Source organism: Microcebus murinus, chromosome 6 (genome assembly GCF_040939455.1).
Source record: "Microcebus murinus isolate Inina chromosome 6, M.murinus_Inina_mat1.0, whole genome shotgun sequence".
NCBI classification, from domain to species: domain Eukaryota; kingdom Metazoa; phylum Chordata; class Mammalia; order Primates; family Cheirogaleidae; genus Microcebus; species Microcebus murinus.
In genome coordinates, this window is record NC_134109.1 from 27,747,202 (window position 1) to 27,764,680 (window position 17,479).

The 17,479-nt window shown below is 41.7% G+C and overlaps 2 protein-coding genes and 2 pseudogenes across 4 annotated transcripts in view; 1 reads left to right on the top strand and 3 right to left on the bottom strand.

Annotated features, from left to right (window-relative positions):
- Positions 1 to 12,229, bottom strand: part of BBOF1 (basal body orientation factor 1) — a 46,859-nt gene extending 34,630 nt beyond the window's left edge. For 2 of the 3 annotated variants that reach the window (XM_012741814.3, XM_076003867.1), the window contains exons 1-2: positions 11,998 to 12,229; positions 4,015 to 4,249 (exon numbers count right to left, since the gene is read on the bottom strand). In XM_012741814.3, coding sequence (XP_012597268.1) covers positions 4,015 to 4,249; positions 11,998 to 12,062 — 300 coding nt within the window. In that variant the 5' untranslated portion in view covers positions 12,063 to 12,229. Of the gene's footprint in view, positions 1 to 4,014; positions 4,250 to 11,505; positions 11,588 to 11,997 lie in introns of those variants that run through there. The other variant, XM_012741822.3, reaches the window with a different exon arrangement.
- LOC142871684 (uncharacterized) lies at positions 2,155 to 2,250 on the bottom strand (annotated as a pseudogene).
- LOC105858564 (alpha-(1,6)-fucosyltransferase pseudogene) lies at positions 6,593 to 8,299 on the bottom strand (annotated as a pseudogene).
- A 19-nt stretch (positions 12,230 to 12,248) lies between the features above and the next one.
- Positions 12,249 to 17,479, top strand: part of ENTPD5 (ectonucleoside triphosphate diphosphohydrolase 5 (inactive)) — a 58,708-nt gene continuing 53,477 nt past the window's right edge. Inside the window, exons 1-2 of the mRNA XM_076003873.1 lie at positions 12,249 to 12,313; positions 14,371 to 14,453. The gene's annotated coding sequence lies outside the window, so the exon portion shown is untranslated. The remainder of the gene's footprint in view (positions 12,314 to 14,370; positions 14,454 to 17,479) is intronic.

Genomic DNA, 17,479 nt, shown 5'->3' on the forward strand with positions numbered 1-17,479 from the left:
TTGTATTGTATTGTATTGTATTGTATTGTATTATTATTATTATTATTTGAGACAGAGTCTCACTTTGTTTCTCAGGCTAGAGTGAGTGCCATGGCATCAGCCGAGCTCACGGCAACCTCAAACTCCTGGGCTCAAGCGATCCTGCTGCCTCAGTCTCCCAAGTAGCTGGGACTACAGGCATGCACCACCATGCCTGGCTAATTTTTTCTATATATATTAGTTGTCCAATTTCTTTCTATTTATAGTAGAGATGGGGTCTCGCTCTTGCTCAGGCTGGTTTCAAACTCCTGACCTTGAGCAATCCACCTGCCGTGGCCTCCCAGAGTGCTAGGATTACAGGCGTAAGCCACCGCGCCCAGCCTATCCCTTATTTATTAATGTTGTATTTATTAGTAGTAAAAACTCATGGATTCTTATTTTGTTTGATTGGTTATAATCTATTACTGTCATTATTTATTTTGATTGTCCCAGATTTGGCCAATGGCAGCCCCTTCAAACTAACCCCCAAGTCCTTTAACATTTTTTATTTCCTGGAACAAGATATTCCAGGCTCATCTTTTACATTCTCTGCCCTAGTCCTGGAATCAAACATTTCTCCAAGGAATGCTACTTCATTTTAATAGGGAACTTGAGTAGGCTTTTAAATGAAAGACTCATTGACATGGTTATAGAATCAAGGATACAGAAGATGAGATACTGTTGTAAATATATCTTAGACCAGAGCTTAAGGAAAACCTGGAAATTCTAAAAAATAAACTGGGACAGTCCTAAGTCATATAGAACAGGTATGACATGTAATGAGATTTTGTGATTGATTCAATGAATCCTTAAATACAAAAACCCAATCTTAAGAAAAAATCTCCTAATTTTGTTCAAGATAAAAGTTTTTAAAACACTTCATTTCTAATATTTCTATTATTAACATGAAATAAGAATATAAACAGTTTAAATAAAGTTTAAGAGAATATATTTCTAGGATAAAGAAGAATAAGTAACAAAACCATGGGAGGTCTAGTTAACATGTATATATTTAAACTACTTTGCTTCTTCCTCCCAAGGTCATTCTTTTGGGCTTAATGGCAATCCATGATTGTAAGGAAATTACCCATTTGCTACAGCCAGGTGCTGACCTTGGATATATAAAGGCAGAAGAGAATTAGGAAATATAAGTGATATTGATAAATGTAGACCAATACTAATTAATGAGCTAATATAGGTCACAAAGTTTCTATGTAATGAATTTTTTTTTTTTTTTTGAGACAGAGTCCCACTTTGTTGCCTAGGCTAGAGTGAGTGCCTTGGCATCAGCCTAGCTCACAGCAACCTCAAACTCCTGAGTTCAAGCAATCCTTCTGCCTCAGCCTCCCAAGTAGCTGGGACTACAGGCATGCGCCACCATGCCCGGCTAATTTTTTCTATACATATTAGTTGGCCAATTAATTTCTTTCTATTTATAGTAGAGACGGAGTCTCGCTCTTGCTCAGGCTGGTTTCGAACTCCTGACCTCGAGCAATCCGCCCGCCTCGGCCTCCCAGAGAGCTAGGATTACAGGCGTGAGCCACCGCGCCCGGCCTATGTAATGAATTTTGAAAATAATTTGTATGGTTAGCGCAAAAGCTTACTTTAGAACAAAACTCTATAGAAGACAATTTTGATACTACTTTCTATTCAAAGAGTAATTTTTAAAATTGAAATTGTCTGAGAAAGTAAAAAATAGATGTCAATGCACAAAAAATTATACTTTAATATATGAAATCCACACAAATGTTCAGTTGTTTGATTTCTCTAATTTCATCATTTCTCTAATTTCATCTAATTTCTCTAATATCCTCTTGAACTTAGTTTTGATTATTAACTTTTCCAAAGCATCAGTACACAAGCCACTCATTCATGCATGCAAAAAATTTTAATGCAGGCCTACTACATGCCAGACCCTGTGCTAAGTGCTAGGGATACAGCATCGAACCAAAAAAAGGCCCCAAATTCTTTACTTCTGTGACATTTCATTCTAATTAGAGAAAGGTACAATAAACAAATATGTAAGTAACGTGTATAAATAAAATAGGGGTAGACGTTATATAGTGCTAAAGTGGCAGTGGTTTTAATATTTAAACAGGGTGATGTGGAAGGCTCGCTGAGAAGGTGGCATTTGAAAAAAATATGCAATGATTCATGAATATGCGTGTCATCCTTATGTAGGAGCCACCCTCTGCATCACTCCAATATTAGTTCATGTGTACTGAAGTAAACATATGAACAATAAAAAATGGATGAAGGAATTTATAAAAGATGTTCAAGCAACTAATAATCAGGAAAATATATAATTAAAACAACAATGAGATAATTTACATTCATAAAACTGGCAAAAACTATTAAGTAATATAATAGTGTCAAGTGCTGACAAAAATGTAGGTAAATAGGAACTCACTCTAATACAATGCTTATGATAGGATCAATTGATATAACCCCTTTGGAGCTCAATTTAAGCCCTTGTGAAGTTGGCGATGTGTATACCCCATAATGTATTAATAATAATTTCACTAATAGGTGTCTACTCTAGAGAAGCTCTCATACATGAGCACAGACATACACAGGAATGTTTACTGAAGGTCTGTTTGTAACAATGAAAGAATGGCGTCCAACTGACCAACGGGGGTGGGTAAGGATAAGGGTAAGGGGGTGGGAGGGGCAGGTAAGGATAAATAAATTTTTATTTATTTACTTAATGTGATATTATAAAGCAGTTAAGAATGAACAAAAACATAGACCATTCTTGTTATAATTTTTAAGAACATGAATGAACTGAATCATTGATTTTTCTGAAAAATCACAAAAACAAAATATTGAGTGAAAAAAGTTACAAAAGATATGTACAATATGATACCATTTATGTACATTTTGAAACAAGACTACAGTATGTGTTGTTGATGGAAGCAAAAGTACAAAAACGTACATAGGAAGGAAGCACACCATCCTTAGCAAGGTAGAAATTTCCTTGGGTCTCTGTGGGGCTTACAGAAGCAAATAGGAAAGGGAAGAATGTAGTTACACTTGAATTCTACTTTTAACATTCACTAGCTGTGTGACTTTGGGTAAGTTACTGGTCCTTTCTGAGAGTCAATTTCTTCATCTGTAAAATGATTATAACAATATTATAGCTATACTGGGTTATTAAAAGGATTAAATAAGAAATATATAAAATATATAGGTCATGTAACATGTTCTTGTCCTTAAAGTGGATCATAATGTTCCCCTATAATCATCAATCTCTATTTATTTCAGATAAGAAAACAAGCAACAAGGACTGTAAATAAGAAAGAGCTGCCGGGCGTGGTGGCTCACACCTGTAATCCTAGCACTCTGGGAGGCCGAGATGGGCGGATTGCTCGAGGTCAGGAGTTCGAAACCAGCCTGAGCAAGAGTGAGACCCCATCTCTACTATAAATAGAAAGAAATTAATTGGCCAACTAATATATATATATACAAAAAAAAAAAAAATTAGCCGGGCATGGTTGCGCATGCCTGTACTCCCAGCTACTTGGGAGGCTGAGGCAGCAGGATTGCTTGAGCCCAGGAAATTGAGGTTGCTGTGAGCTAGGCTGACGCCATGGCACTCACTCTAGCCAGGGCAACAAAGCAAGACTCTGTCTCCAAAAAAAAAAAAAAAAAAGAAAGAAAGAGCCAATAACAATAAAGCATTACAAAATAGCATCTTGGACTGAGCGCAGTGAGTGGCTCACACCTGTAATCCTAGCACTTCGGGAGGCTGAGGCAGGAGGATCACTTGAGCCCAGGAATGGGAGCTACAGTGAGCTATGATTACACTATTGCCTGGGTGATGGAGTGAGACATTGTCTAAAAAAAAAGCATCTTGCTTCAAGGAGAGTTAAGTCAACTGAAATGTCTTAACTATGCAATGACATTTCAAGAAATTAAAATCCTTGAACAACATAACCATGTCATATAACCACAGAGGCACTTTGTGAGGCGCAGGAGGCTTTTCTACCTACCTACCATATTATCTTTCTCCTGATCCTGCTTCCTCAGGTAGCTTAATATAGACATTGTATCTTTCTCCATTTTATATTGCTGTTTCTTCAAGTCTTCGTTAGTTCTTGCCAGTCTCCGAGAAGTATCACGATACTCAATCCTAGAGAGTTCTGTGACTTCCAATCTGGCTTCCCAAAGGGAGGCATTAGCCTTGGCTCTGTCCACCACAGTTTCATCTTGTTTTACTATTAATGCATTCCTGCATGAGAAGGGGACATCGACAGTATATAACTCAATTGTATTAGTATTACATTTCTCTTTTTTAAAACTTGTTTTGCTTCGCATTGCCTGGCAAAAACAAGAAAATATTGTTGGATGAATGAATTATAAGAAATAGGTGCCTCTTCCTGGAAGAGGGGAGCATTGGAGCATAACTCTAAAGGACTGGAAAAATAAAGAGGAAAGGCATGCTAAGTCAAATTCATTTCATAAAGACTTCACATCTTTTCATCTACTTCTTTGATCCTCCCGATATTTAAACTCTCTTTTCTATTCCTACTCACTGAGTGCTGGACCTTGGTTCTCCCTACTGCAAACCCGTTACCTTTGTTCCCCTTCTGCATGAGGATGATATACAGTCATAGTGCACCTGTAATCTCCCACCCACTCCACCCTCCAGTTTTGTTGTGGGGTGTTTTTGTCTTTGTTTTAGCCAGGCCTTGGACAAAAGATCAAGTCAATAGTTGTAGGGGAGAGTAGTTGAGGCATACCTGAGAGGAGAGTAGCTACTTATTTTTTTTTTTTCCTTTTTAAAATTTATTTTTTGTTATCAAAGAGAATGTCCAGAAACATTACATACTAAAGAATTTGTTCATGGCATTGTGTCGAGGCCTGTTTACAGGATGGAGGATGAACACAGAACACAAAGAGAAACATGGACACACATATAAAGATGGTTGACTCGAGTAATAATATACCAGGTCGATTTTATTTTTATATTTAAAAAAATTACAGTTAGTTCTAGGCCGGGCGCGGTGGCTCATGCCTGTAATCCTAGCACTCTGGGAGGCCGAGGCAGGAGGATTGCTCGAGGTCAGGAGTTTGAAACCAGCCTGAGCAAGAGCGAGAGCCATCTCTACTATAAATAGAAAGAAATTAATTGGCCAACTAATATATATAGAAAAAATTAGCCGGGCATGGTGGTGCATGCCTGTAGTCCCAGCTACTTGGGAGGCTGAGGCAGCAGGATTGCTTGAGCCCAGGTTTGACTCAAGGTTTTCAGGTGGTTGCTCTAGGCGCCAGACATAGATCACGGACCAAGATTAGCAAGGATGGGCAAGGCAGCCACAGAGGGCATTTTTTGTCCCCAGTTTCTCTTAGGGTGATCTCCTAAGATCTTAGGCTGATCCCCGGCGGCTGTACCTGGCTTAGGTTGCCCCTCCCTTGAGGGGTCTTACCCGTCATTGACTAACCAGCCATCTTATGGGGCTCAAGCAGCAATCATAGGAACAATATATTTATCGTGTGGCCTCCAGACTATCGTGTGGCCATTACTAAAATGCCTGGGTGGTTATGTATATAGAACTAACTTTATTTTTTTTATTTTTATTTATTTATTTATTTATTTATTTATTTATTTATTTTGAGACAGAGTCTCGCTTTGTTGCCCAGGCTAGAGTGAGTGCCGTAGCATCAGCCTAGCTCACAGCAACCTCAAACTCCTGGGCTCAAGCAATCCTCCTGCCTCGGCCTCCCGAGTAGCTGGGACTACAGGCATGCGCCGCCATGCCCGGCTAATTTTTTCTATATATATTAGTTGGCCAATTATTATTTTCTATTTATAGTAGAGACGGGAGTCTCACTCTTGCTCAGGCTGGTTTCGAGCTCCTGACCTCGAGCAATCCGCCCGCCTCGGCCTCCCAGAGTGCTAGGATTACAGGCGTGAGCCACCTGGCCTGGCCTAAATTTAATTCTTAAACCAGGAAAATATAATGTCAGTCCCCTACAGCATTGTTTTACAGAAGTTTCTAATGGAGAGTGAATATTTTATTTTCTGATGTATCCTTCACTTATTAATGACGAGGTGGATGAACTGATGGAATTACTTAAAAAAAAAAATCCGGACAACCTTATAAAGGAAAAAACATCCATTCTCATTCTGCATTTGTTGGTGGGAGTGAATTCAGTGGTCACAGTAACACTGCTGACTAAGAATCAACTTCCCCTAAGTAGGGAGCTGTTCTGGACTTCTCAGTAGAGACTTCATATTTGAAGTCTCACACAAAATGTCTGTTACTTAAATTACACAATGTGGCAGTGTTTTTTTTTTTTTTATGGGGACATAATATTGAAAGAAGGGGCAAAGTAGAAAACAACCTTTTTGCATGTTATATGTGAGTATCTTATTGTACTGTGCATGGATTTGAGGGCATTTCAGCCCTTGTTAAAGAGGAATTCTACCAACTTAAGCCTCTGCTGCTCTTGGTGCTGAAGGTGTCTACTCATTGAACCACATGTTGTTAGGTCAGGACCTTCTTCATCTACTGTCTGGCTCAAATGGTTTCAACTGAGTTTGGTTGTCCATCTCCTTCCATTTGAACTTTTATTTCTCCACCTCAGGATATGTGGGGTACTTGACAGTTTCTATCTTTTCTCCGACTTTGTAGGAGAGATAGAGGCCCGTCCTTCCCAGTTTTCTGTTGACACCTTTAGGATAGCCATCCTAGTGATTTCCAGCCACACCAATAATATCTCCAGGTTCCATGAGGATTTCATCTGAAGTTCGAGGTTCATGAGGATAAATGGCAATCTGGTTGTGGGCATTTTGGCCCCCAAAATAGTAGATGTCATCTAAAGAATGGAAGTATGCAGAGGCATCAGGACGCAGTGTTTGCATGATTTCATAAGCAACTCGACAGACCTAGGATGAAAAAGTACACACTAAGAAATCTGCCTGAGAGAGAAAATGTATATCCAGGATCACACTCCTAAGTGAATTTTCTATATATCGATTATGTAGTCCAGCTGACTAAGAGAATTATCACTAATAAATTCATAATTGGGGTACCTCGTTTTGGCTTATTTTAATAAAGAAGGGTCATCCGTGGCCAAATATACTTTTCTTGTCTACTTGCAGTCTGCATGCAAGAAGCTGAAAATGTTCTTCAACATGCATCATGTATTCCTCAATGGGATGGAAGGCAGCTTCTGTTCCCACTTTTGTCTGTGCATCTAACATGGCCTCCAATAACTGGATGTTTGAAGCCAAGCTTCTTGGTGGCCTCTTCTATTTCTTTTTCTAGCCAAGGTTGTGGGTGAATCAAGTATTTGTCAAACTGGGACACCCACCACACTGCAGGATCACCATGGACATGTACAAGTCCATCTGCAAAGTCTTCTGGTACAGCCAAGGGTAGATAGGGAGGACGTGGATGAAGACTGTCTATGATAGGGAGCTTGACCACTTGAACATTTTTGTCTTTCACTTCACCTGACCAGTGTCCAGTGGAGATGCCAGATCTGTCTGTGTATGTCTCACAGGTCTAAACACAGTCTCCCATCCACCCATGGCAGAGCGACAGTTCTGAGATTCCAAGATAAGTGTTTGCTGAGTGCCATACGCAATCATGAAGCAGTAGACTACATGATGGAGTTGACAGCCATAGCCACAGCCTTTGTTGATATTACACACTAGCTTCTTGGCTTTGCTGCAGTCCTTGGGATTCTGAAGATATGTTATTCTCCACTGGACCAGCTCTGTCAGATCCTTGGCCTTTTTTTCCTGCCAATCACCTGCTCCATCTGTCTGACTGAGGTAGTATAGATCCGTCATTATAGACCTTTCATGATGTCCTAAATCCATGTGCAAATCTTTGGAGTTCATTTCCTTCTAAGCTCTTTAATTTCTTCAGTTTACTCTATAGGAAAAACCAGAGCTCTTTAGCTCCATTTTCTATCCTCCTCCTCAGGATTTCATGATTCTTCTCCAGACCATTTCTGGTTTGTTTCTTGTAATTTTCAATCTGTTCTTTGGCCTTAACAAGGGCTCTTCTAAAACACATATCTTTCCTATAGCCGATCCTTGATCAATGGGACCTTCTGGTATCCAGAGAGATTCAGCCATTTGCCTCAAGTCTTCATTCTGCTGTTTTAAGTGTTCAAACTTTGCCAGAATCTTGGACAGTTCTTGGCTAGAGTGATCAGGGTGGTCATTATCTCGTACCAAGTGACCACCTATATAAAATAGCAAGGTCCCCCAGGCAAAAAGAATGTGCATAATCCAACACCAGGAACCAGTCCATGGCCACATTTTCAGATTTCAACTCACTCCCCTGGATTCCTGGAGCTCAAAGAATTGAAAACATTGTAACCCTGTTTGTAGTTAGTACACAGGTGAATAGACTTATGTTGTTTCAACACATGATGCTTCAAATGATTCTCTCTTATAGTCTGGTGGTGAATCTTTCAAAGAGATCCTTCTGGTGATATGAGTAGGAAACTTTATTGTCCTGTGCTTCATGGACTCTACATGTTGTATTTCCAGCGACTTTGGAGGCTGAGGTGGGAGGATTACTTGAGCTCAGGAGTTTGAGGTTACAGAGAATTGTGATTGCACCACTGCATTCTAGCCTGGGTGACAGTGCAAGACCACATCTCTGAATTTGTTCAGTTAACCAATAAAGGCAATAAATCACTTGATCTTGAATGAAAATACCATCAGGGTCATGGATGCCCTCTTAGCAAAAGCAGGAACTATTCTTTGTCCAATTCAGTATGTAAGTGTTCAACTCTGTGTCTTTGGGTCTTCATTTCCTTATGAGGGCTCCTGTAGTCCCAGCTACTCGAGAGGCTGAGGCAGGAGGATTGCTTGAGCCCAAGAGTTTCAGGTTACTGTGAGCTAGGCTGACACCACAGCACTCTAGCCCAGGAAACAGAGTGAGACTTGTTCCTGGGCTCTTTTTACTTTCTCTTCTCACCCCAGCTGCTTGCCTCTTCCTCTCCGAGATTAGCTACTTCTCCCGCGGAGCCAAGTTCCTAAAATAGGGGTTGTCACAGAGGATAAGGAAATTGATAGGTAGGAAATAGAGAGAATAAAAGAATACACAGAGACTAAGGTATAGTTTATAGTCTTATATTAAAAGATCAGATGTAACACAGTGGGGTACTCAGGAGGCTGGCGATCACCATGAATGCAGCAATGTGGTTAGATTCATACAGGTTTTTATAATTAAAGACATCAATTACCAGTTGTCAGGGTAACATATTTGCATATCAGGGAATGCAGTTGCTAGGGGATACAGGTAGTGGGTTGCGGTCAAAAGTCCTTCTAAGGGTTTCTAATCTATTTAGGTGAACAGGTACAAAGTCTTTCAGGGGCTAACTTCTAAGTTCTAAGAGGTAATTGTCAATTAACAAAAGAGGTATAGTGACTCTATATTTCTTTGATTAGTTATTATGGACTTAAAGGCAGACAGACAGGAGAGAGCAGGAACTCCATCTCTAATAAACAGGTTGTTTATAACCATAGGGGTGCATCTCAGTGCACTCATTGTCTCTGGCTCCCATCCTGTGGGCCATATTTGCTTTGTTTTGTTTTTCAAGACACAGGGAAGCTCACAGATTTTGAGATATTGGGAAGCCTCCCTGGAAAACATCCCTACCGGAGATTTAAGAGCTCTCCCATGATAGCAGCCTCTAATAAGTGAACCATTGAGTCCACACATTCCTGCAGGGTAAAACCCTGCAAATTCCTGTTTCTGTCTTTAATATAGTAATACAGGGGGATATAATAAAATAATGGTCTTATGAGCCACATCTCATTAATTCCTCAATCATATTTTCCCAACAAATAGTCACTAGGACAAGTATGTTAAATATTTTATCAGCTGGTGCCACAGTGCACTGGATGCCTAAGAAACAAACCATAATCATTTATATGGAGGTGGACAAGAAATTTTTTTAAAACGATGGATTCAAAGATTAAAGTGATGAGATTTTTCAAAATAAAGATTTACCATATAAGCATTAATAAAACACTATCCCTTGTATGTGGAAGGCAGTAATATATAAATATAGATAACATATATGAAGACTTCACTTGTATTTGAATTGTAAATATTCTGACACGTATATATGTGTTGACCTTTCTATACTATCATCCTCCATATCTACCCCTGAACTCCTATTTCTCAGTCCCTTTCCACTTTCACCTTTTGCCCTCTTCAAATTAAAGCCAGCTCCATACCAAATTCCTTAGCCTGTGATATGGTTGATTTCCCTTTCCAGCACACTTTAAGCATTAGTGATGGAATGCCTTGCTACAATCATCCTATTGTTCCCTGAAGGTATCAGGTCTAAGTAGCTCAGAGTATTTGATGCAAGAAATTAGACACTTCCAATAGGAGGACCACTTAATACTGACTGCAGAAACAAAGCTAGGTTTCTCAAACGATGGGTCACAGAAAAATCCAAGGAATAAGATCTGTTACCATCAGTATTCTCACTGTTCACACGTGTCCTAACAATGCATGAGCAAAACGAGAAAACATATGCTAATGAGTTCCAGAATGTATAGCACTTTAAAAAGTGCTAACTATGCAGTTATGTTAAAAAAAAAATCACATTGTAAATGTTAGGTTTATTGCAGGTGGAAACCCAAAAAGTATGTATAGGACAGAATGTGATTAACGCAAAACTTAGGATTGTAAAACAATAGCCACAGGAGTCTGGGGAGTCCCGACTTTGTAGATCTGGCAGAGGGCTGCAGCCAGCATTCATTCCCCCTCCCTCCCTGATGGAGACCAAGGCTGTCCCTCCCCGGCTCTCCTGATAAGGACACCAGAACAGAAGGATGGATGGATTCGACTGGGGCAAAGGGGTAGCAGAAGTTGGTCATTGAAGAAGAATTTTCTACAAGCAGCTGTTCTGCCCACTGTCCTTTGCTGCACGTAGCAGGAAGCAATTCTTCATCTGCCAGTTTGGCCCAGAAACAAAGAACTGAATAGGGCAGGTGGGAGGGGGTAGGCTATCTCCATTTATAAAAACCCTCACTACTTGGGAGGCTGAAGCAGTAGGATCGCTGAGCCCAGGAGACTGAGGTTGCTGTGAGCCAGGCTGATGCCACGGCACTCACTCTAGCCTGGGCAAGAAAGTGAGACTCTGTCTCAAAAAAACAAAACAAAAAACCTTCACTAAACCCCCTTCTGTGCTGACTCTCTTTTCCGACTCAGGCCACCCACACCAGGGTGAATAAACCAGCCATGTAGCTCCAACACAGCCTGTGTGTGAAATGTGTCCTTTGGGTCATTTATTCACCCTTTCAGTAAATATTAATACATAGGAAGAAAAAGAGCGACATCTAAGTATGTAAATTGGGCTATTATTTTATAAATAAAAGAATATCCCAAAATAATAGTAGCGATTATCTTTGAATGATGGAATTATAAGTGACTTGTTTTCTCCTTTGTTACTTCCCATGTTTCCCAAACTTTCTGTATTTACTGTCTTAATACTTACTTTATAAACATCACAAGTTTGGGGACACCCTTGCGGTCCCACATGCGGTGTTGCTGGACACCATGTATGACTCCAATATGTCCAGAAACCACTGTGGTCACTCAGTGGGCCAAGTGGCAATCTAGCAGCAACTCGAGGTCTGCAAGAGGTTAGTGCTAGAGCATTACCCACCTCATTGGTTCATTTAGTTTGGGGAAACCTCAACAATTACCCAATTTAGTCAAATTATTTAGGTTTTCCCCTTGAACCAAAAGGGATCTCTAGAAATGCACAAGGAACTACTTAACATCCTCTAGATCTTCAACACCATCTCAATCACATAGTAGAGATCTGTCAGGCTAGGGGCAAACAAGAATGAGCAATGGGCGCTATAATCCTCACGAGCAGGGAGAGCAAGAGGGGGTCCGAGCTGACCAGCAGGTAGGGCTCCAGTTAGGCAGCCCGCAGACTCGAAATCCCTGGAGGGCAGGTCCCGGGGCGGCTTCTTCTTACTTGTGTTTGTTTTTGCTTTTGCTTTTGCTCTTGCTTTTCTTTTTGTCTTTTCCCTTCGCCGGCATCTTGGCTTCTTCAGCCTGACGGCCGTGGTGGCTGCTCAGCCGCCGCAGCCACCGCAGCCCGGGCCGGTTCGGTCTCTAAGGAAACCTGCACGCCAAGCCGGTAACGTCCCGCCCGGACGGTTGCCTGCGCGCGGACAGCGCACGCGCCCGTGACGTGGCCCAGGCGCCGCCGCGCGAGCCCGGGCCGCGGGGGGCGGGGCGGAGGTCGCGCCGAGGGCGGCGGGCGGCCGCGGCGGGGTGGCCCGCGCGCGGTGAGTGTGCGAGCAGCGGCGGCGCCCGAGCCAACCCCGGGCCCTGGCTGGGCGGGCGGGGAGGCGGGAGCGGGCCAGCCCTGGGCGGCGGCGCGGCGTCCAGCAAGGCCAGCCGGTGCGGCTGGTGAGGCGCCCTCACCTCAGGAGGCTTAGTTCCCCGCGGGTCCGCCCGTTCCCGGTCGTCCAACCGCAGCGGTTTTGCAGCGTTTCCCGTCTCATTCGCGGGTCGCGTCCTCCCTTCCCTCCACGCCGCAGCCAGCGTGGCCGCAGCTGCCTCACCCTCGCCTCGCCTCTGCCGCTCCGGGCACTGTCCGGCTCTTTTGCTTTTAGTCTCCCTTTCCTGGCTTCTAACTCTTGCTGATTCTGTAAGGGGTAGCGCAGCTAATGGACGTGCCAGGCCAAACGTTTTTTGATAGGCAGTTGAGGACTTTCCCAAGGGCGGCGGGTGGAGGGCGAGGCTGCCAGCCTCCTAAAGCCAGCGCGCACGGACCCCCAGGAGCCTGGCGCTGCCATCGGGTCGGAAGGAGGGTCCTCGGCCCCACTCTGTGCTGTGTGGCGGACTCTTCCCGCCCAAAACCGGCCCCCAGGTTCCCATTCGCTAACAGCTCACACTTCCACAGTCCCGTTTTTTTTTTTTTTTAGTTTTTTGTGTTTTTTTTTTAGCAAGTTGTATAAAGTTGAAAGCTCTTGTTTTGTTTTTTGTTTTAATTCCAAATATACCTCTTAAAAGGAATGTACTCAATAGTATTCTAATTTGTTGGAGAAGGAGCTCTGATTATGCCTTCAGTCAATGAGAGTCAGCGGGTGAGTCATTGAGGAGATACGGTATTCTGAGTGCCAAGCCAGTAGTTGAGAGACTTGTGGTTGAAGTTCTGCTCTGCCTTCAAATTAAACTTAAAATTTCTTTAAAATATCGTTGGTCCTCCTGCATGTTTCTAGGTAGAACTTAATTCCTACACCCCTTCCCGAAGTCTTTGACCTCTAATTTTTCCCCTTGCCTTTTATTTCCCACTTAAGTGGTCTGCGTTTCTGAATTCTATGATTAGAGGAAACATGCTGATTTGGTAATGAGCCCTGAAAACCTTTTTGAACATACCATCTGCTGGCATGATGGTGGCTTATTCTTACTGTATTTCTAGTGCATTTTCCTCTCTATTTGTATGTCACACTCCTTTGGGTCCGTAGATGGAATTACCATACATTTATTGAAGGGGTTACCTCTGATATGCAATCTATAAAGTTGCAATTAATTTTGCATGTTTAAGATTCTAAAAATGTACCCTGTTGGTAACTTATAGAAAAGAAAGAGTAGGGGATCTTCTGTCACAGGCTATACCTTTGAAATTTATTCTAAAAATTGGTTACTTTATAATATCAAAGTCCAGGGTTTTTCTTATTGGAATACAGGCCTACAGATTCATTTATAAACATAAAAAAATTGGCTGTAACAAGATTACTAATAGAGTATCTTAGTTACAGTGTTTTGTAGTTTATTGTGTCATACTTTTTTTTATTGACTAAGTTTGATTTTGTAGGTAAAACTTTTTACATGAATATGGCTAAGAGAAATGCTAAGATTTCATACTTTGGTAGAGGTAGTTCTAGAATCTACAGCAGGGGTCCTCAAACTTTTTAAACGGGGCCAGTTCACTGTCCCTCAGACCGTTGGAGAGTGCGCGTTGTGGGCTAGGGATGGCTGCTAAGCAGGACAGGCAGCAGTGGCAAAAAAAACCTGGCAGGCTGGATAAATGTCCTAGGCGGGCGGCATGTGGCCCTCGGGCTGTAGTTTGAGGACGCCTGATCTACAGTCTTCTGAATCGCCAGGTTCTCTACCAAAGAACTATTCAGTCATCTGTTGGTACAAATAATATGGTAGGAAGTTGCTATTTACCAATTCATCTGATAGCATTTCCTTCACAATTGCTGGTAGATAGCTTTACTGGGAAGTTTCAGGGATTATTTTGCTGAATAAATTTGATTTGTTTCATTGTTTTTAAACTTGAAATAAGCCACTTAGTGTTTTGTTGATTTGGTTTTGTAATTCTTTTCCTCCCTAGTTTTCCTAGTTCTTGCATGATCAGCAAAGAAATATGGAGTATCTTGGCTGAATCGTCACACAGACAAGAACATTATGGTCCTGGTAGGTAGAGCAAATATCCAGATGTAAGATAACATCTCTGCTAGCTTAAAGTTGTAACTGTAATTCATGTGCTTCTCAGCGGTGGTTTTGTGGGGTTTTTGTTTTCTGAATTTGATTCTCTTTTGCCAAATGATGCTAATTTTTCTCTTTTCCATTGATCGTAGTTGCATCAAGTGTGGAGTTGTTATAGAGCTATTGTTATATAGAGCTATATATAGAATTTAGGACTATTATGTATCAACATAGATAGTATTTCTAATTTTTTCTTCTAGTAGTTCTAAAACTAGGTTTACTTTGTGAAATCATATGGCTTTATTCTGGTTTATCTTGGAGAACAAGTTTCTCCTCATAAATCATCCTTGAAATCAAGTAATGGCAGATGCAGCTCTATAGGTGGAAGAGACTAGGTGAACAACTTTAGATTTTGTTTTTACACAGCCTTTGGAATCCTGTATAAATATATTATTTTTCAAACTATCTGAAGGGACTGATCAATGTCTCTGAATATCATGGAAGGTAGTTACTTCATCCTACTTTTTTATTGCATGTGCTACAAATACAGAATTCCATTAAATAGATATTGGATATGAATGGGCATTTATTGAAACCTTAAAATCTGTACCCCCCGGCCGGGCGCTGTGGCTCACGCCTGTAATCCTAGCTCTTGGGAGGCCGAGGCGGGCGGATTGCTCAAGGTCAGGAGTTCAAAACCAGCCTGAGCAAGAGCGAGACCCCGTCTCTACTATAAATAGAAAGAAATTAATTGGCCAACTGATATATATATAAAAAAATTAGCCGGGCATGGTGGCGCATGCCTGTAGTCCCAGCTACTCGGGAGGCTGAGGCAGAAGGATCACTCAAGCCCAGGAGTTTGAGGTTGCTGTGAGCTAGGCTGACGCCACGGCACTCACTCTAGCCTGGACAACAAAGTGAGACTCTGTCTCAAAAAAAAAAAAAAAAAAAATCTGTACCCCCATAATATGCCAAAATAAAAAAAAATTTAAAAAAAAAATAGATATTGGATATGATATTAAGACTAGTTTACATCCCTGCAGGGGCGTTATAAGAAGTCATGAAGGTCAAGGATTTAATCTTACCAATTTTAGATCAATTTTTAACATTCACAGTTTTATTTATATACAAGATGTTAATAATATACTATATATATACACAATAGTTAATAATTATTAACTATTGGCAGTTTATTTGCAAAATATCCCATTTTTATTAGTTGTCCATGCTGACAAATTCTCAGGCTGGACTCGGTGGCTCACACATATAATCCTAGCACTCTGGGAGGCCAAGGTGGAAGGATCAGTTGAGGTCAGGAATTGGAGACCAGCCTGAGCAAGAGCAAGACACCTGTGCCTACCAAAAGGAGGAAAAATTAGCCAGGTGTGGTGGCACACACCTGTAGTCCCAGCTACTCAGGAAGCTGAAGCAGGAGGATTGCTTGAGCCCAGGAGTTTGAGAGTGCAATTAACTATGATGATGCCACTGCACTCTACCCAGGCCAACAGTGAGACTCAAAAGTAAAAGTTCTGTAACAAAAATAACATACCCAAATTTCAGGCCCACTTGTCTGTACTGTTTTTTTTTGTTTTTTTTTTTGAGACAGAGTCTCACTTTGTTGCCCAGGCTAGAATGAGTGCCATGGCATCAGCATAGCTCACAGCAACCTCAAACTCCTGGGCTCAAGCAATCCTGCTGCCTCAGCCTCCCAAGTAGCTGGGACTACAGGCATGCGCCACCATGCCCGGCTAATTTTTTCTCTATATATTAGTTGGCCAATTAATTTCTTTCTATTTTTGGTAGAGTCGGGGTCTTGATCAGGCTGGTTTCGAACTTCTGACCTTGAGCAATCCGCCCGCCTCAGCCTCCCAGAGTGCTAGGATTACAGGCGTGAGCCACCGCACCCAGCCCTGTCTGTACTTTCATATCATGGATCTCAACCATTCATTCATTCAAGAAATGTATAGTGAGTACTAACTGTATACTGGGCTCTCTGATAGCGTGAGGGGCACAGTTGGGGATAGAAGAGGGCCACTGCCCTCAAGTTGCTTACAGTTAGGTATAGAAGGCTCTGACCCAGACATTCATCTCTGGGAATACACAACCTCATTGGCACCTATACACAAACAGTTAATATGCCAAGCAGTGATTGATAAAGAGGAGATGACATAGACCTTAAGTGCTAGAGGAATTTGGAGGCATTTAAGACTGTCAAAGTAAGCCAAAGTTTACAGAAGGTGGACTCAATGGAGAGGGAAGGTAGAACAATGTGAGCAAAATTCAGAATGTGCTTGAGATAAGTAGTTTAATTAGGCTGGGCAAGGTCCACACCTATAATCCCAGCACTTTGGGAGGGGACGCTTGAGGCCAGAAGTTCAAGGTTATAGTGAGCTATGATTGCATCATTGTACTCTAGCCTTGGTGACAGCAACAAGACCTGTAGTCTATAAAAAAACCCAAAAAAAGTAGTTTAACTAGAGCAGTGATTCCTAAAGTGTGGTCCGCAGACCGGCTGCATCAACATCCATGGTAACTTATTTATTATGAATGCAGTTTCACAGGCCTCCCCTGAGACTTACTGAATCAGAACTGCTGGCAATGAGGCCCAGCAATCTATGTTTTAACAAGGCCCCCCAGGTGGTTCTGATGCATGCTAAAGTGTGAGAATCACTAGACCAGAGCAGAGGATTATTGAATGGAAGTGGCAGGCAAAAAACCTGGAAATTTGTAGGCTGGGAACTCATAGTAAAGGACTTAGAATGTTAGGCAAGGAATTTGTCTTTTATCCTGCAGACTAGAGTCACCAACTTGTGACTGGAAGGCTAGATTTGGTCCATAGATGTGTTTTGTTTGGCCTGCATAGTGGTTTTTTGGGTTTTAAGTGGAATTTATTGTCACCCTTTAAAAAACAGCAGATTTTACAAAGAAATCTATACTTTCAGCTTATCTTGAAAAATCAGAAGACCTGGCAATATGGGGCTTACATTCCATTGTGGCAGCAATTGGTGGGAACA